Below are 20,481 nucleotides of genomic sequence, written 5' to 3' on the forward strand. Positions count from 1 at the left end.
ATGAGTCACATTTCCTTGCTGACAGAAGACTGTACATTGGAGGCTAAAGACAGAAATTTAGCCACTCTCTCCTGGAAAACCAAATATTCAGAAAAAATAAGTTTAAGACCATAACGGCTATTATTACATACACATAAAGATCACGCATAGATGAATAGACTAGCCACATTGAATGTCTAAACATCCATATAAATACATTCACAGTTAAACCTATTATTATTTTAAATATTAAAAGTTTCAATGATAATACTGCAAAAATCATCTTACTGCAATCTTCCTCATTCCATCAAGCTGACTGGCATTATTAATGCATTTGTGTACAGAGTTTTTGGTGCACGGTGTCCTTACAATGACAATGTCTGTGGTGTCCCAGATGCTCAGTTGAAGTTCTTGAGGTAAAGAAAAAGTGTGTTAAACAATCTAATTGCAAGGACGGCCTTCAGGGGTACCACTAGAGATTTTGGGCCCCCAACTTATATTGATACAATTATTTTACAAATTATTAATGCCCCTTGTAACTCAGCAAAAGTAGTAACTATCCTTTTCCTTGCTCTGCTTCTCAAACTCCAACACCTTCTTATCCTCATTTGTGAAAAGCTAGAGACAGTATGACAACAGAAAACCTGCATGATACTTTCTGAGTCACTTGTGAAGAGAAAAAAAAACAAACCCAACCACAGTGGTTAGTGTTACATCTTTTGTTATTATAGATAATACATTTCTTGTGCCAAGAACACAAAATAATTCTAATAGTTTTAAAAGATAATGTGATATATTTAATACTACCTCATATTGCACTAAATCGATGTTTCCTTATATGTTTTTAAACTCCTGCTATGGTGCCAATCAATTTGGCCCATTTAAAGTTTTATATTGACAGTGTTACTAATCTTTGACTCTCATGACATTCTTTTTAAATAAATATAAACTCATGGATTCTGATATATTTTTAATAGCGGTACCATACAAAGAATATGCTGAGTGACCACAGCCTGATGCGTGCTTACAGTTTTTACATGATCCAAAATAAACATCCATTTGTGGTATTTGATTAGCTGGTGATTATTTTTATGTAGTTTTAGCTGCACTTCCATAAATATCTGCATATCAAAAGTGTCTTGCTGAACTTTTCTTATGTTTTGCAAATGGTTGGCAGAGACATGCAAAAATGAGCCCTAGAAGATTCAATGCATAAGTGTTGCTGATAGAGTTACAGAGAAGGAGATTTTAAAGACATTTCTAAGATCAAAGATGCTTCCAGTCAGTCCATAGGAGGATAAAGAGGATGGATGTTTGTCATTAGGTCCCTGTGAAATGTTGGTCAGCCCATCATTTTCAAATGAAGAGATAAAATCGTAAAGGCCATAATAAAAATGCAGCCATTCGAATTTATGACGCAATAGCAGTGTCTAGCGTCAGTCGAGCAACAAAGAATACTATAATGGACACAACCAGCTTTCCGGGAAGGCATCACTTTCAAAAGAACTGGAAATTATTTGTTCAGACTGATTTACACATAAACATACACATGTAGTCAGGGCGGAGACTGGTCCCAGTGGTGTGAAGCGACACTGCCAACCACTTTATTAATTATAAAGAATATGCATTTATTTAATTACATGTTTAGTTAACAGATACTAAATACGTCTAAAAAATATATTGCATATTAGTGATGTAATACTGACGTAAGTTTGATTATTTTTCTATTTGAAGTAAATTAAAAATTTGCAAGCAAATCTGAGCTGCAGCATAACAGATTCTCATTTTTTCTGCATAATATAGGAGCTATGACGCATGTACTAGCAAGATCAAAGGGGGGGAGGCTGACTATTACAGCACATGTGATTGCTGGAGAAGGGTGCTGCAAAAGTAAGTCTGAGTGCTGCAGTCTCGTAGGGAACAGCTCTACAGGAAGCATAAGGGCAGAGGAGGGGTGTCATAGCAAGCCAACTTACAATGCGAATGCTTCAGGATATGCTCATCAGCACACATTCCTATTAGCAGCCCCATGCATAAAATAAGACCTCCAGTCCGAAAGTTCATTTTTATTATAATGTAATTTACTGGTACATTGTATTAGTATAAAATGAATTATCAATATTACGGTTTAAATTTGAACTGAAGATGTTTTCATCCTGTCTTATATGTATTATAAAGTTGGTGACTTGCAGCATCTTGTACAATGATCTTATCCCTGCTTGGAATCATGCTGCACCCCCACCAGTGCACATTCGGATCAGCTGCAGTGCTATCAGCTGGAAGCCCCCATTCACAGATGTTTCCCACCCTACCTACCCAGTGCATCTCCCAGTGCATAGTTTCTCAGTGGATACATTTCTTCACATGGGACACTGGCCAACTGGGGACGTCTCCCTGACACGCCTTTCACAAAGTATATCTGCAAACTAGATAAAACATACCACATTCAGTAGATATGAGAATTACACATCAACTGAGTTGACACAGGTGAATTGCAGACAAGGCAGCTTGCCTGTTCGGGCAGGCAGTGAATGTCATACCTGATATACGGAATGAAATCCGTTCTCCACCAAGCAGAGGATCCAGAGTTGATGTTACTCTCATGCGCCATTTGCTGAAGCATGTTTGTGGCCCTGAATGCAACATGGAAGCACAATGTTTAGCTTAGCTTTAGTTTAGCATGCTCAGTTTTAACTTCTTGTGTACCTTATTTTTTTTTCTTTTTTTTTATATATAAAATTGAGTTTGCATGATTGTCATGACATTACATGCACCTGGAGCCTATCCCAGGCAGCACAGGGCAGGGGTGCCCCCTGGACAGGACATCAGTCTCTCACGAGGAGCACATGCACACATTACACAGAACCACACAGTACATGCATATGTGTCCCATGTGAAGAAATATATCCACTGAGAAACTATGCAAAAAAAAGTGCAACATTCCTATACAAAAGGAAGCTTTGTGTAGCATGATACATATACATTTAATCTGCTTTACACCTGGGCTTTTCGTTTCATTCACAGTGGAGCAGATTCTTTTACCCAGCAGATCCCTGCCTGTGACATTCCTATCAGTTCACATTTGCTTCTACAAAATCAACAGGACCCTCTAATGTGCACCTATCTGAGGCTAAAGCATTTTGGGAAACAAGAACCAAAGATCCCCCAGTAAAATCATCAGTAACAATCTTATACAAAAGGGAGAAAGATTAAATACTTATATTCCATAAAATAATGACATACAGCACACTATTCTTAGCACATTAATAGCCAAGTTAGAATATTCATTATAATTTCATATAAATTATTGAGTTGTATGCTAATTTGGAACATAAGGTAGTACACATTAATCATTGCTGCAAATCATTAATATAAGTAAGATGGTTTATCAGCATTTCAGTACAACAGAGTATCAAAATAACTGTAAGGAACAGGGATGTAAGATTCACCGATTCGCATCTGTGCACCGGCATACAAGTTCACAATGCAAAAAGTGTGCACCAGGGCCACTGCTACCCAAGAGAATCAGCCCAGTCTCGCACGAGTTGAAGGTCTGTCCAGTGATGCAATATATTGTACCACGTTGGATGGCACTGCATCGCAATAGGTGTGAATCATACTGTAACACATTAGTAGTCGTTTCATATGTATCTTTAATTTATCGGATCACGAGCAATGCATCGAGATGTGAATTGCTTCGGGCCTCAGTGATGGAGATGCACATTCCTCGTAAGGAACTACAAAACATCAGTATGATGAGCATCAAGATAATCCCTCATTATAAAAACCAGTGATTTCTGCAGCATTTGATATTATAAGCAGTATTGAAACATTCTAAATAGATGTTTTCTCCATAATGAATCAATTATTGTTATATGCAGAGACACATAAAATGGTCAGAGACCCAAGGACCATTTCAGTTGTTTAACTGAGTAATACATTTTATTAAACAAGGTTAGTTTAGGTTCCTTTTTAGCAGAAGCCCCTGCGCTTCAGCCAGGGTAAGCCTGTGCGCCCGATAGTACGACAAGGACCAATTATAGGGAGCTAGAGTAGTTTTGTGGGAGACCAGGAATTACAGACACCTGGGAATGGTGGTAAAGTAGAGGTGATGACCTAAGAGAAGGCTATCTACCCACTGAAATATTTCTGGCACTCAAATGGCCACACAGATTTTTAGGTTCCCATTAGTGAATCTGTATTGGGACTTAAAACTGTGGTCTCTTCTAAAGATGCCCCACATTCCTGTAAGACTAATAAGAAGTGTGAAAGAATATCCACAGTCACAAATAAAAAGAACACTTCAAAATTCTTAACATTTTCTCCATCAAACTCACCAAATTTTGTTATTGCTCTCAAATCTTGTAGCAATATAAAATGACTTATATCTTGTCTTGACTTTGATAAGTATGTTCCTAGCCTTAAAAAACCCCATCTGTCACATATTAAATGCATTCAACATCAAGAGTATAATATTCTAGAACTATATGACATGAAAAGTGCTTTGGAACATATGTGTTTTTAATTCTGAACCATTAGGGCCAAATGATTTTGGCAGCTGTTGAATTGCTATTGTCTTGATAATAATAACTGTACTGTGAAGAGGCATGCTAACTTTTGGACAAAGCTGCTGGAACATTCTCTCTGTGTTGTGATAGGATCCTCATCAATAAGCGCCCTTCCTATTACTTTTTAATACAAACATAATATAGTTACTGTTAGTATGCTACAATTTAGAACCTTTATATATTTCATCGTGAATAGTTTTGACATTCTATCAGATTTAATGAGAACTTAAGGATCCTGCCATAAAAAATGTCTAAGACGTATCTGTCATGTGTTTCTGCAGATCTACTGCAGGGGAAATTGTGCTCCTCAGATATCTTCAGTTGATGGGTAAAGCATCCCGACGTGACTGGGTGCATGCCGGCAGTGCATCCAGCCAAAAGTATTCTTCCTCATAGGAAGACTGAATAGATGAATAAAGCTTTAAAGGTCTAGTGTTTGCAGTTTTCCTGACTAGGCTCTTTATCCCATTTAATGCAATAAAATTATATAAAATTATAAAAGTTAAATAAATCGTGCAGGACATGGTCAGAAGAAAAACATCCTCTCTGGTACTGTGCAAGTCTTAGGCAGCTAAAGAAAATGTTGTTTAAATATCCTTCATGTTAGTGTAAAACTATGATATTATGTCTGTCGAAGTGTGTTAGCTTAGCCATTTCAAAACCTCTCCCAATGTCTCTCCAGTATTTACAGCACCCATCCAAAACACTAGAGTATTTTGGACTCAACCCCTTCCCCACCTTGTCTGGCTATTTATTTATTTATTCGAGTTATTTACCTATTTAATTCAATAAAAGAGCTGGTGGTTAAATTTCACAAATTGCTGAGGTGCTCCTGAGGAGAGGTTTGGGAAACAAAGCCGTGTTCGTTCAGCTACCCATCAAGATGTCAGTAACTTTCTGGAGAACAGAAGAAATCCTGGTTTATTTTTTATTCAGATACTGTTGATATGCATGTGATCTAATTAGCTAATTTGCATAATTCGCCAAATATACTTTTTTGAAGTTGTCTTAAACTGTTTATCCAATTCACACAAAATTTGCACTGCAACATCTTGAGACCATTTAGACAAAAAAAGTTGTCCCTAGGCTTTCCGTCAGAGTAATTGTTCCGAAGCTACAGACCAATTAATTTCTTGGGCATGGCCTGTTTGCACTTACTGAGCTATGTGTCATCAGCTGAACATTTTACCATTTTAACCAAACTTCTAAGTATAGTTAGCATAACATTCCAAGGTGACTCTCTAAATTTCATAAAAATCGACCAGTAGGGGCAATACAAATTGGGTCTGCTTATAACTCAGATATCATTGGACAGAAAAAGATTAAACTTTGTAGGCGTGTTCATGAGCAAATGTCCCAACAAATCATATTATAAAAGTTCATCTGCTCATCATACAAGGCTGACAGCAGCCAATAAAATTTCAGAAGGCTATAAATACCGTTGTATATGACTGAGAATCATGAAATTTGGTGTAATGGCACAAACCTTATGCAGAACCCTTGCCAATGTAGTTCTTCATAGAGCGACAACAATGAATATCAAAACGTTAAGGTATTCTTCATATGCTTAAAATTTGTGTAATGTAAAAGTCATTTTTAGCATAGATTAATAACACCCTGTTGCTACAAGGTTTGAAATTCTTATTATCCCTACTAGAACATAAGAACATAAGAAATTTACAAACAAGAGGAGGCTATTCAGCCCATCAAGCCCGTTTGGCAAGAACTTTACTAATAGCTCAGAGTCGTTAAAATCTTACCTAGCTCTGATTTAAAGGAACCCAGGGTTTTACCTTGCGCTACACTAGCAGGAAGACTATTCCATACCCTAACTATACACTGTGGAAATAAGTGCTTTCTCAAATTCATTTTAAAATGTTCTCCCGCTAATTTCCACTTATAGTCACGAGTTCTAGTATTTAAACTAATATTGAAGTAGCCATTTGGCTGAACAACATCCAGACTTGTTAAAATCTTATATACCTGGATCCTGTCCCCCCATAGTCTCCTTTGCTCGAGGCCAAACAGATTAAGCTCAGCTAAGCTCTCCTCATAAGACATTATTCTAAGACCAGGAGCCATTCTACTGATGTCACACTTAAGAACTGATTAATATACAGAGTAGTTGGTTGAATGTGATGTTTTTTTTCCCAAATCCAATACTTTAAAAGGAAATCTTTGGCTTACTTTGGATAAAACACAGATTTCTAACATCTATAGCAAATCTCTCATGAAATGCCTCTGTAAAGCATAATAAAAATGTTTTCAATGCAAATTCGTCCATGACAACTAGGCAGACTTTTATATTTCAGTAATCCAACTAACAGGGAACATTCCCAGAACTTTAGCTAACAGAATGTAAAGATTTTCTCAAACTTGGCAGAGAACATTCTTACTTAATGTAAATAGGAACATTACATGCTGCTCTTCCATCCCATTTGGTTGTTTTATATTATTATACTTAGTGGTAATAGTAGTGTAGAAGTGGAATAGTGTTCTGTGAACATCAGGAAAAATGGACACTTTGAATGTTTCTGTACCTTAAACATAACGCTTGGTAAACATTCGTAGAACAAAAAATTATTAGCTGGGAATGTGCATACAAAGAAAACAGATTAAATCTTTTAAACAAACACACTTTGAAACCCTCACATTTTCAGTTGCAGCTTTACTTTTGTGCCGGTATAGTCAATCCTGAGCCTCAGAGCTATAATGCAATTCCAGGTTGTTATAATGTTTTCAACAGCAGGAACTGTACCTGCCTCACCCCGTTTAATGTTTTCCTAGTCTATCTAAAGAAGAGAACAATTTCAATCAAATCTCAAATTAAGTAGAAATTTCCATATTTTACGTGCAAAGTTTTACCTTATTGTCCACTGTAAATTTTCCAGTTCTGAGGTCATTGATGGATCACTTTGGAAGCAGTTTCAATGGCTATAAATGAATTGATCTGAATTTGTGGAGGAGGTGTTGGTCACTTGGGCAAGGTTGGGACATCCTACAATGGGTTATCAATGGGTACATGCCTGCACTCTCCAAGTCCACCCCTAGCTGGAGCCATTTCTGAGGCATGGTTCTTGTTCCTGTTTGGTTAAATCCATCTCCACCCTCAAAACCAAATAAAGACCTCATATGCATTTGCGTGGCCATTTACTAAGGATTTTCATCCATCCATCCATCAATCCACCTTCTGTGCCCTTATCCTATGCAGTATCCAGAGTCTATCCCAGAAGGTACAGGCACAAGGCAGAGAATAATGAAGGAATGGGTGCCAACCCATTGCAGGGCTTGGCAAGACATATTGCTGCTTAATATACTGTACATGTTTTATTATAGCATGTGTTTAGGAAGCCTACTGCCTTAGCATAACATTTTTATGTTTCAGTGTTGCAATGCTGGGGGTGGCATGGTGGTGCAGTGGTTAGCACTGTTGCCTCACACCTCTGGGACCCCATGTCGTCGTGGGGTTTCCTCCAGTCCAAAGACATGCTGAGGCTGATTGGACTTGCTAAATTGCCCATAGGAGTGCATGTGTGTGTGACTGGTGTGTGAGTGTGCCCTGCGATGGGCTGGCCCCCAATCCTGGGTTCTTCCCTGCCGAGTGCCCATTGCTTCCGGGATAGGCTTATCCCAGTTGGATAAGCGGTTTGGAAAATGGATGAATGGATGTTGCGATGCTGACATACCTTCTCCTGCAGACAGAAGCACATGTTCTTTTGTTGGCCAATCTGATATTGCTGGTGGAGCTGTATGACTCTTTGAGCCGGCACATGCCCTTGGGTGAAGACGGAATGATGACTGAAAACCAATCCTGCCAGATATAAGTCAATCTGCCAGAGCCCTGTGCCACTCCCACTACCATAAATGGCCAAACTTGCTTGTCAATGTGCAATTGCCTGCAGAATTAAAGGTAAAACATAAGAGTAATACTGCTCTTAAATTTCTTCACTGGAACCTGAAGGAATTTAGCTGCTGTGCCAGAAGACTGAGTGGGAAATTTCTATGAAAGTGAAGTTCATTTCAATTTTCTGCAAATGTTTCAGTCTTGCTTATAGAGTGCCAAATTTGCAATTAAAACCCTGTGCAGGATGTATTTATTGGGAATGAATAGCAGCATTTAAAAAATCAACTATATATTATGCTGGTCAATGGAGTAACCAAATGAAAGCTTTATACAATCTATTTATCTATTGACTCCATTACTACTGTTTTTATTGGGATTCGATGTGTTTGCTGATGATGAGAGTTTGGTGTTTTCAGGCCGGATGACAAAGAGCCAGGAGCCAATGTCTCCAAAGTTCAGATCCGTTGACCTTCTATGTTATAAATGATTGATAATAATCCCATAATCTCAAAACAATGGACAATTATGGAGGTGTAAATGCAGACGGGAAGTCAAAGTCAAATTTTGAACAGCAGAATTTACATAATGGATCAGGATGTGCGATCATTTTACCGTCTTCTCTAAACCAGTGGCATCCCTGGAAGAACAGGTTAATTGTTAATTATATGTCTGCCCTCTCCTTGGCTAGATGTTAAAGTCAAATTATGCCTTAATGAAATACATTCAGTACTTCATTAAGTGAAGTACATTCGTAATGAAGTTGCTCAGGTTCATATTGCATAATCATTAGGTGGCATTTCTGTGGCCTTCACACAATCATTACTACAGTAGGTGAAATGTCCGATTAACTGAATTCACACAGATAGTTATTCCCATATTTATTTATAGTGTACCATCTACAATAGCTGTGCTCCTTTCAAAGATTGCATAACACTGTTTCATAATACTTTAAACAAAGCTTAGAAAAGGTAATATCATTACAGTTTAAATGCAAATTTCTTATATAAGTATCCAACAAAAATTCATATTTTTATCATACCCATGGATGTAAAAAGGGCTTTATGGGAATGTGTTTACATGAAATGATGAAATGATTTTCTTTTTGCCTACCCCTTCTTGCGCTCTATGACAGTTGGGAGAAAGCTTGTCAGCAAAGGGCAGTTACCCATAGTGCTCATGGAGCTGGGGGTTAATGGTCTAGGTTAGGGGCCCACAGATGTGGCCATTCTGCTGAGGCCAGGCTTCAACCAGCAACTTTCCGATCACAGGCACAGAGGTTTAGCTCACTGAGCCACGGGCTACCCTTCCTTATGTGGTGGCCTAATTGTCAGAGAAGCGTGCTTGTTATTGAAAGATTGTTGGTTTGAATCCCCAACCAGCAAGACACCATTGAGGTACCCTAAGCAAGGCACTGGATGCTGAATTAGCTGCCTCCTGCTATATCATGATGTCACATATGGGTTAAATGCAGAGGACACAATTTGTTGTTGTGTGTCAACAATGACCACTCATCACCATATTCTGTTCAAACCTAACTTACTGAGATGAGGTGCATTTCTGGTTATATAGTATAGATGTTTTTTTCCGTCCTGTTTTACAATAAACTTCTTTTGATCTATGAGTGTTTAATTTTTTTCCATCTTCCTTGACACTTGAAGTCACAAAAACTAAGAACCCTTCATTTAGCACAAAGCGTGGGTTATTCACAGAGGTGGAAAGTTCAGGTCCAGAAAGTACAAATCCAGACTAAGATTTTGTTTCAACTAACCAATTAAGTACTCGGTGACTGTGTCTCATTACGCTGACCTGGTTGGTTGAAACAAAATCCTGGTCTGCATTTGTACTTTCTGAACCGAAAAAATTCCATCTCCAGTTATTTCCAAATATGGAGGTGGACTCAAGTCATGTTTCACAGTTTAACCAGACAACAGGGGACGAGGAATCTCAGCCAATTTTTTTAGTGAAAACTGACAATTCTGGTCTTTTGTTGTCCTGTGTAGCCTTGAAATCATTAATAAAAGACAAGTAAACAGTAGCCGACCACCAGGCTTTGATACATGCCTGAAAATAAGCTAAAATATATTCTGATGAAACCTCAGATATTAAAAATAAAAACAAACCTGACAATAACGTCTTTGCAAGTGTAGTCTTATATGAAGCAAATTACGAATTAAAATAGATTTATCGCTGAAGAAATGATATGCTGTGTACTATTTACAATCTTAGTCATGTCAAAAAGGCATAAGAAATCGAGAAAAACAAAGTAGTTTGGTTTTAAAAACCACAACGATTATATCTGCCTGTGATGGCAGCATCACGTTGCCCACGGTTGATTTTGTTGCTTTTCTGTTACTATTTACAACTACAGCTCTATGCTTCTGAAGTAGTTTTCACCTTATGTTTGACACACTGCCCAGATCCTGATATGATAACTACATTAAGAAACATGAATCTGGCAAAATTAGCACATGTAGTTTATCACAGGGTGAGCGATGCAGTAAAAAAAAAATACACCACAAGCCTTCTGGCCCTACGCTGTCTGAGTCTGTCACACTCGATCTTTCAGGGAATGACTAATACTACAAGGAGGTTGAGGGACCGCTGTCAGACGGTCAGAAAATAGAAAATATTATTACCGAAGAAAAAATTATATATGTGCATTTTACTTTTTACTCGAATAAAGTAATGAATCATTTTTACGATGCACCGTATGGAAAAAAAATCATCACATTTGCAAATGACAGCTGCTGTACTAGCATTTCGTCGCTGTGTTGTTTTAAGAAAAAAAAACTTTGTTTTATTCTGCTTTTTATCCACCGGTTGCATAATCGATGCAGTGTGATTATTTGCTGCCACATATTTACGAAGAAATGGGCAAAACATGGGATATTATTTACAGTATTTATTACTGTAAATATATCTAGCTACGTATATCTATTTATTACTGTAAATATATTTAGCTACGTATATCTGTGTATTTTTGAGAGAATGACGAGTAAAATGCGCTGCAACAGACAAATGATGCTTAAATACAATCAACTGGAGCAATATCCTGTAAAGTTCAGTTAAAGGACAGCCGGTTTCTTAAAATCATTAGAGTAAAGATAGTTGTTCGAATTAAAAATTAAGTTAAATAAGTCATTAAATAAATAAAAAGACTGCAGAGTAAAAGTGACCGTTCTGGGAAGCGCTTAAAACGGGTGCGGGGGTAAAACGTCAAGGAGTGATAATTTTAAATGAAACATTTCTTCAGCTTCTATAATAAGTATGTTACTTAACATGTACAAGACGTGGGGTGTTAGGAAATACAGTTTATTGCGTACAGGAAAATTGAATATTTAGTAACTCCTAACAATGTGAAATATATTTTTAAAACAATTATATTAGTGATGACTGTAAAAAGTATCAAAATATATTTTCTCAAAGGCTATAATATTATTTCTAGAATAACCACGCATTGTGTGTTAATATCCCCTTGAGCTTTATTATATAATTTCTTAATTATCAAGTACACAAAAAAATGTGTGAATACTGATAATTGATGGGCATTAAATCACTATAACTGCAACTGTATTCCTAGTATAACAGTTTTTGCCATCTTTTAACTCACCCACACATCACGTCAGTTTAACCCGTTAGGTTGCACGTTACTGACATATTCGCAGAGGTATTCAGTGCTCTCGCTACGAGAGGATTTCCATTTCCTGCAGTCTTTTTCGCTGTTTTTAGCTTCCTCTTAAAACGTGTACTTTGATTGGTTAGCCGAAGCGCATGTAACCAATCAGGCCCTGGCTACTATGGAGGAAGGAATAAATGCAAGATGGCTCCTCATATAAAATCAGCCTCCTGGCTTCTCTATTGCGAACAACAAAATAAGTCTTTATATCTCATTAGATTAAAACATTGTTCCGGTAGCAGTTCTGCGGGATAATTTAAGCTTTACGGTGGTATATGTGTAACTTAAGGCATGATTCTGTGACGCCAGTTGTTCGAGAGAAAAGCGGGACCTATTTAGAAACTATGAATTAGGAGCACTCATCTCGACTGTCTGGCTTTGGAAGGCAGCGCGACAGATCAGGGCCTCTATTCAGGAAACCTATTTAAAAAAACAGTGTATCAAAACTGTTAAATTCATGGTGTCTTTCTACGCCTGCCCGGATTACAGAATAGCACAGTGACGCTCTGGATCACAGCATGGCTGTTTCAAGGTGGGGTTTCTTTTCCAATTTCCAAAACTTCCAAGCTAACCAAGTAGCTTGTTAGCCAGACTGACAACAATAGATGGTCCATGTCACACCGGCCAGGCCGTGTACTTGGCTCCAGATAAGATAGCTGTGAAGCTCCCTATTCACAGCGTTTCTTAAAGTTGTTATCTGTATATTTCTCTATTAAATTAAATTAAGTGTCAGATGTATGTTACTGCCAGAGTACGTTGCTTGTTGGTTTTATTCCGGTGTCTTAGCCGCCTTACTGTACAGCAGTATGTGTAGGCGGCTAGCGCAAAGTTAAAATTTGCATCACATTTCGCCACGGTCGTGTAGAGGAATTTATGTATTTTGTGTGGCCATTTACTAAATCATTACTTAACTTGAGTTTCCTTATTCGCAGTTATACTGGGATTAGCACCAACGTATTTGCTTTTCATTGAGGAACTTAACTAATTAGCGAAACATAGTGAAAATGTTAAGGGGGGTAAATGCAAACGATGTGGAAGTACTGGGTCGATAGTTTTGCTTACCCTCCAAGTATTGGGGGAACTTATTTGCCCCCCCCCCCCTTTCCCCGTAGCAATATTCCCCTGTATTGATCTCAGACAATCTGACAGCTACCTTAACGTGGCTGCTAATGTGCTTTAATAACCTCACAAGCTGTCCCTTTGAGAGCCAGCAACGCGACACCCATTTTACCCGAATGTCGAGCAGAGCCGCGTAATCTTACTTCTGTATTACAGCCTAAATGTCTAGATCAGCAAGCCCCTAAGCTGATGCATGCAAAGGAGTTGTACTGTACTTTTTTTTTTACAATGAGTCTGGCATTGTTAATACTGTAATGCGTTTTGCTAACTGTAGGTTTGCTAGTTGTTAATGATAGCATATCGTTGGGTAGCGCTTTCTGAATAGAATTCTCTTTTCCTGAAATGTATGTCGTTATCTAGTCATACTGTAGTAGTGATTAGCTAGAGCTCTCCTGGATGCCATATACACAGAATAATGCAGCTTGCATAAGGCTACTCCAGGCGTGTTTATTGGAATATTTTTGTGTGAAAGTAAAAGTGCTATGTGGGAGACCTGTGGTTATTTTAAACATCAGTTTAATAGTCTAACATAAATCTTAAATCAGCCTTTCAGAAGGCAGGGACAGGCAAATGAAAATGGACCGGAACTTGGTACCCACTATCATTCGTGCATGATCCCCTTAAATACCCTATTTGGATGGGTATCCCCTGCAAAGTTCTTCTTGTTGAGTTTACAGGATAATACTAATTGCAAATCATTGCTTTACAAAACTGCTCTGAAGACCCCATTCAACTACTTAATGGATTCCAGGTTGAAATCTCCTGGTGTAAAGCATAGGTCTATTGAAATACTACAGTCCTAGTGATTAGGGTGCTCTGCTGCACTCTTATTAGTTGCATGATATAGAACCTATATTAAATTGTGGAAGTAAACTCTTACCAGTTTTGAAGTTATTTGTCTTGTACCAGAGTAGTGCAGCCATATGTGAACATTCCCTTGCATGGCATTATGCCTCTGCTGAGAGTACTGCTTGCATCTTGATATCTTACAATTCTTAGGAAACGTGTATTTTCAAATTGATGTTTTTCATTCTGATTTTTATGTACCAAAATTGTAAACATTTAGGTGCCTTGTTAAACCATTTAAGACAAGGTTGACTGTCCACCGGGAACCAAACTAACAACTGCTTTAAATATTTGAGTAAAATTGTTTAAAATGTTATTTGTATACGGACACATTTAAAGTTCTCCAGAACATTCACTGGCATTCAGTAAATGTACCGATTATTATTTAAAATTACTTGCTGAGGGCAGTTTATATGGTGTCCGGTAATTGGCAAAGAAATCAGGTTTTGTAAATATGTGAGGCCAGACTCCACAATCTGTCGCTGCTTTTTATTTATTTATTTTAAAAAACACCCTTAATATACCAGATTGCATGGGGGCATTTATGGAAATGGGACTTAACGGTCCAGATTCTTAGTCTTTTCCATTTCAGGTTCTGTAGCCAGTATCTCTTTACACAGCCCTCAAAAGTTTGTGCCCTATCATTGCTCTCCCTGTCACGCGAGTTCCTCATTTTACTTAATTGTACTTTACTGAAGAGCCAGTGCTTGGGAAATTGCACAGCTGTTACGACTGGCAGCTGATAACTGGACAGCAGTCATGTCTTTTTGAGGTATTTAAGCACCAGCCAGTCTGGATAATTGACCTAAACTCTTTCTTTCCATGCTATAGCCCCTGATGGCAACTATGTAGGTGGCCAATACTGTTGTGAGCTGTAATCCCAGACCAAGCTTGGGAAGAACACCTTTTGTAGTTGCACTCTTCCTTCTAAAGTTTTCAATCTTCTCCCCCACCCAGGCTTGACCGTCTGTTCATTCTGCTGGACACGGGTACAACTCCAGTGACTAGGAAGGCTGCAGCCCAGCAGCTGGGGGACGTTGTCAAACTCCACCCACATGAGCTTAACAACCTGTTATCTAAGGTAAGCCTCCCAGTGTGCACCACCTCTCCAGTGCTCCATCCCTTTGGGGATGGAAATTTGAATACAAATGGAGCGTTTAAAGTAGTTTGTCCTTTGTGCATTCTTAGTGTATTAAGTTAATAATTTAACAGCCGGGAAATGGGTCTTTGATTTCTACGCCAGTAATCTAGTCATGTGTCTGTGGGTCTGTGGGAGTATGTGCAGTGTTTTTTTGTTGAAATGTGTTCTTTTTTTAAATTCTTTTCCTCCCTGCTTTCAAAAGGTTATAACATACTTGAGAAGCCCAAATTGGGACACACGCATTGCAGCTGGCCAGGCAGTCGAAGCCATTGTTAAGAATATTCCCGAATGGAGTCCAGCCCCCAAGCCTAAAGAAGGTGATGCAGGCCACCAGCATTCATCATCATTTTCTAGTTTGGTTTTCCTAAGATGCTTGAGTTAACTTTACTTCCTGCTTCGTCAAGATAGTCAAAACTTTTAACCTATACAACAAGTCTGTAGTGGTCTGTAAATAGATGGTTTTTCTTAAGAAAAAAAAACTTTTACGGTGATGGAAAGAAACTTTATTCCATAAGTTATTAATATCTCAAATTAGTACCACACATGGCACGTCTTTTCACTTTTCACACATTTCCCTGTTGAGTTTCAATACAGTGCTGTAGCATACTGATGAGGAACGACTGTGTGCTTCAGAGTCGTGCTCGGATTCATGTCTGGAAGATACCTCATCGGACCGACTCAGCTTCTACAGGTTTGACATCACTCGTTTGCTGAAACATGGTGCATCTCTTCTTGGGTCTGCTGGAGCCGAGTTTGAAGTCCAGGATGACAAATCAGGTATTTGCTGTTTTGCCTTCTCGTTGTTTATGAAGTTACTGCCATTTCATGGGGTAGTGAGAATTCCGACAGTTACACTGGGTGTTTGTTATTCAGTCCAGTGGGACGATTTTGTGTTGATAGGCTGGTAGACATAAGGGTAAAGGGGGAAAAAAAACAAGCCTAACCGTGTTTTTCATCCTTTCAGCTGAGGTGGATCCCAAGGAGCGGCTGGCCCGGCAGAGGAAGCTGCTGCAGAAGAAACTAGGTCTGGACATGGGGGCTGCCATTGGGATGGACACAGAGGAGCTCTTCAATGATGAGGACCTGGACTATTCTCCAAGCTGCAACCCTGGAGGGCAGAAAGCCTCAGGGGTAAAGGCTTCGGTCTATCCAGCCTCACGCAACCACCATGCGGTGAGTGTCCTCTCGGTGAGCAGTTGGGCACAGTCTGTTAAGAGACTGTAGAACTGAAGAAAAGATGGTTGCTCGATTTAGCAGTAGCTAAAGTAGATGACACTAAATCCTAAACTATGTATACAGTATAACCTATAAAAATTTGTTGGCCACAACGGATAAGTTAACCAGCAGTCTTGGTCTGTCTAGAACAATGCTGCAAACATTCTTCCAAATTATATTTTCAGTTTTACATACATTATGAACTAGGCCACACATATTGCTTGTACAGTATATTATCTCTCTTTCTATTTTCCCCACTGACACAATAATCTACTGGTGAAAACCTTCTGGGCCCTTATCAGGCTTGAAGCACTATTCTAGGAGCAGTTGGAAAGGGTGGAGCCTTTCATTGATAGGCAGGTTCAGCGGGATAAGGTTGTGTACTATTGTGTTTGTGTTGCCCAGTGTAATATGAGGATTATGCTATTAAACACTTAATGTTTGACCCCTTTATTTTACACTTTCAAGCTGAGCTGGTGGAAAAAGTTGATGTGAATTGACTGTAAAGCGTAGCACCCTTCCAAGAATAGTAGAGGTCTATGCTGAGCTGTATTTTACAATATTAATCTCTGGCAGGAAATGGGCATGTCTCATTTTATTGCTTACCTAGGGAAGACTTTGTTTTGTAAATTGGAGCATCAGCATATTTATAAAGTTTGTCTGTTTCAGTGCTTTAATGTGTAAATTTGTCTTTAAGACTATGCAGGCAGCTGAGCTGATAGATTCGGAGTTCCGGCCAGGCATGAGTAATCGACAGAAGAACAAGGCGAAGAGGATGGCCAAGCTGGTGGCCAAGCAGAGATCCAGGGACATGGACACCAATGAGAAAAGGTTGGAATTTTTACAATTTTTATTCCCTCTAACCAGTACGGAGGTATGCATCTCACAAAATGGAAAAGCTCAAACCAAGGTCAAATTAATGGTGGTTGTTTATTAATAAGGATGAAAATATTCAGCATTGCATCTTGTGGATGTTTACATTCTATTAAATACATAGTAACTATACAATTAAAGCACAATTCACTCTTGGTTTACGTTTGATATAACAGCATCTGAAAGTAGATCTTTATATGTTAAGCCCAATTTTGGAACTAGATCCTTCAGTCTTTTGTTTTTTGTGCCCTACAGCAACGACAGCTTTGAAGGGGAACCCGAGGAGAAACGCAGAAAAACCACAAATGTTGTTATTGAGCAACCAGCGGTGGAGCACAAAGTCTTAATAGATAACGTTCCAGATAACTCAAACTTGTTTGAGGAGGTGAGTAAAAAATAAAAACAATGCAAGCAAAGATTTTATGAATGAATATTTTGGTTTTATTTGAGGTTTGCTTTAACTTTCCCAAATAAATCTTGTTCCACCTAGGAGAGATGAAGGGTTAGTAAGTCCTTCATGCTGATTTTACTAATCTTAAACAATGAAGATTATTTGGTGAGGGTAAAGAAATCCTAGCTTTGTGCCCAAAGGCGACTTCTCGACATACTGGCCGTGCTAATTTCCATGGTCTCTTTGCCAGTGTTTGCCCGGCCTTTGCTGGCTGCCTCGCTTGTCACCTGGCATCTGCGACGTAACTGATGAAATAAAAAAAATCCTCTGATATTTTGTTTTTTTTTCCTCCTTTGTTTATTTCCTATTGCTAGAGTTGAAAAAAAAAAAAAAACTCTTTCTTTGTTCACAGACACAAGAATGGCCACTAGAGAGTTTTTGTGATGAGCTCTGTAACGATCTTTTCAATCCTTCTTGGGAGGTAAGTGTTTTGTCAGAATATTTAACAAGCGCTTCTCTAATTACATGTTAAATTGTACATGTGATGAGAGGGTCCAGGCCCACATTTTGCTGGCAGTTTGCGGCAGCCTTTACTTTGTCTTCTTGAATTTAGAAACTGTTTAAAATCAGAACCATTCCAGGGAAGAGGAACAATTCTATTGTCATTGTGGTACAGTGAGAAGAAAGGTGGACTTGAGTCATTTCCATGAGACAGTCGAATAGAACAATGGCTTCTAATCATGAAGGAAGCTGAAGAAAATTGCACTGAATGCCGTAGTAAATTTGAGGCGTTTCTTTGAGCCAACTTCACACATTAAGTGTTGGGGGTGCGAACCTCTGTTCTCCATGTGTGGAGTTTGCATGTTCTCTCATGCCGTGAGTTTAGTTCCAGTACCCTGTTTCCTTCTGCAATCCATAGACATGCGGTTAGATTAATTGATGTCTGTTACTGTACCCTGCAATGCATTGGCATCCTGTTCAGGGCGCCCCCCCCACCTTGTGCCCTATTCTGCCTGGGAAAGGCTCCAAACTTCTCCTGTGACCCTCTCAAGGATAAGCATTTGGAAGATGCATGGATTAAGGAATTAAAACTGAATAATTTCCGCCCTTTTTGTCCATCTTTTGGACATCCTTCCAGCTTACCGCATCCTGATGGTGAATTCAAAACCAGTGATGTCCCAAGCCAATATCAAAGGAGCTTAATTAATTATTCGATATCTGCTATCACAGCCAATCTGTTTAATTTCCTGCATCTGCATTATTTATGTCATTTGCGCAGATTGTAAGGTTCTGTCCCATGCTGTAGTAAACCTTGATGTCGGGCGTGTGGAAATTCTTTAAATTTGAAGAAGCCCAACAGCTTCCTGCAATGTTTGCAATGCCGTCCTTTCGAGAGGAGCTAGTAACAGAGCGTTGTTTAATACAGCTAATCTAATTGGGTACTTGCAGAAACGTCATAAGGAATACTGCTATATTGTGAGGCTTATTCAGAGGAAGAATATATCAACACCTCCTCTATGTCTGTGTATATATAGTAAAATATTTATTAAAAGATTGGAATGAGACTTGGAATTGGCAGATATAAATATTAAATGGATCAGATTGGTATACCTGAAAAGTGGATTTGGACATTCCTACTCAAAACAAACATTCGTGAACATTCCTGCTTTAATTAAGCTGCTAATGTTATAGTTTATCATTTTGCTACCTCTTTGAACCACTGTACTCACACCATTGAAGGAGACTAACTGCCATCCTGGGTACCATTTGTGTATTAAGTACTGTAAGTATTTGCCTATGAGCAACATTTTGAGTGTATGGTGAGCTTGGACACCTGTGTACCGTAGCCCAGCTTTTCCTTTCTAACAGGAATCTCTCTTTTTATTTTTATATTATATAAAGGTTCGGCATGGTGCTGGGACTGGCCTCAGGGAGATTCTCAAATGTCACGGTGCTGGGGGCGGCAAGCTGGTTGGGAGTACCGTTGAGGAGGTTGGTCCCCATTTGATTTTGCTTTGAATATTGATTTTCTTGCTGCTCAGTTGGGCTGCACAATATCACTTAGCAGAGGAGTAGTGCACCTGAAATATTAGAGGTGTATTGTGACGCCCATAAGTTAATAATCAGTATAAATTCGAAGTATCCTTATGTTCAATAAATATGTTGGACATTAATTTGCAAGAAGTGCTGCCGCACGAGTTTACCTTGCTTATCCACAATATCTCTTCTTTCAAACAATGTTGTGGCTGCTGAGCTGTCTCTTTCTGCACCGCCACTTCAGTGCTTATCGCTTCCATGATTTACCGCAACAGTAGTAACCTTGTAATTGTAACCATGATTTACCGCTAACCAAATGTAATAAACAAAAAGATACAATGAGTTTATGCTGGCTACTAACTTTTGGGCACCACAATATACCTCAGTATTATATCAGGCATACTATTAATCTACTTGCCAAATTGTGGGTAAACGTGGGTACAGTACCGAAAAGCTGGATAAACGTTAACGTCTGCAATCTAAAGCCCTGGTGATCATTGTACATGTGCCAAATAATCATGTTTATGATATGCAGCCCCTGCTACCTGGTACAATTTTACTTGTTTCGATGTTTTTTTGCATTTTAAAAATTGCCGTTTAAACATTTTTTTTAAAGTAACACTAAACACCACAAATTTTATTTTATTTTTTTCTTACTTTCAAACTTAATTAAAATATCTTTAATATGCTTTAAATTTGAAGTTAGCCAGCATGGTGTTTACCTCTGTTTTTGTTTTCTGTTTATATACGCAGTGCAGATAATCAGCTTTTGTTTGTAGCTACTTTTAGATG

The 20,481-nt window shown here is 38.6% G+C and overlaps 1 protein-coding gene and 1 long non-coding RNA gene across 3 annotated transcripts in view; one reads left to right on the forward strand and one right to left on the reverse strand.

Moving 5' to 3' along the window:
• Positions 1 to 289: 289 nt before the first annotated feature.
• On the reverse strand, positions 290 to 2,594 carry LOC125738123 (uncharacterized). Its single transcript, XR_007396736.1, has 3 exons — positions 2,520 to 2,594; positions 2,296 to 2,405; positions 290 to 389 (listed from the first exon to the last, which is right to left on the reverse strand). It is a non-coding gene; the product is annotated as an uncharacterized LOC125738123 (long non-coding RNA).
• A 9,614-nt stretch (positions 2,595 to 12,208) lies between these two features.
• btaf1 (BTAF1 RNA polymerase II, B-TFIID transcription factor-associated) overlaps positions 12,209 to 20,481 on the forward strand; it is a 36,299-nt gene continuing 28,026 nt past the window's right edge. For both annotated transcript variants that reach the window (XM_049006596.1, XM_049006597.1), the window contains exons 1-9: positions 12,209 to 12,599; positions 14,990 to 15,113; positions 15,376 to 15,490; positions 15,807 to 15,950; positions 16,138 to 16,346; positions 17,086 to 17,219; positions 17,517 to 17,646; positions 18,065 to 18,133; positions 19,555 to 19,644. In XM_049006596.1, coding sequence (XP_048862553.1) covers positions 12,586 to 12,599; positions 14,990 to 15,113; positions 15,376 to 15,490; positions 15,807 to 15,950; positions 16,138 to 16,346; positions 17,086 to 17,219; positions 17,517 to 17,646; positions 18,065 to 18,133; positions 19,555 to 19,644 — 1,029 coding nt within the window. In that variant the 5' untranslated portion in view covers positions 12,209 to 12,585. The remainder of the gene's footprint in view (positions 12,600 to 14,989; positions 15,114 to 15,375; positions 15,491 to 15,806; positions 15,951 to 16,137; positions 16,347 to 17,085; positions 17,220 to 17,516; positions 17,647 to 18,064; positions 18,134 to 19,554; positions 19,645 to 20,481) is intronic.

The sequence above is a fragment of the Brienomyrus brachyistius genome, chromosome 3, assembly GCF_023856365.1.
Source record: "Brienomyrus brachyistius isolate T26 chromosome 3, BBRACH_0.4, whole genome shotgun sequence".
NCBI lineage: Eukaryota > Metazoa > Chordata > Actinopteri > Osteoglossiformes > Mormyridae > Brienomyrus > Brienomyrus brachyistius.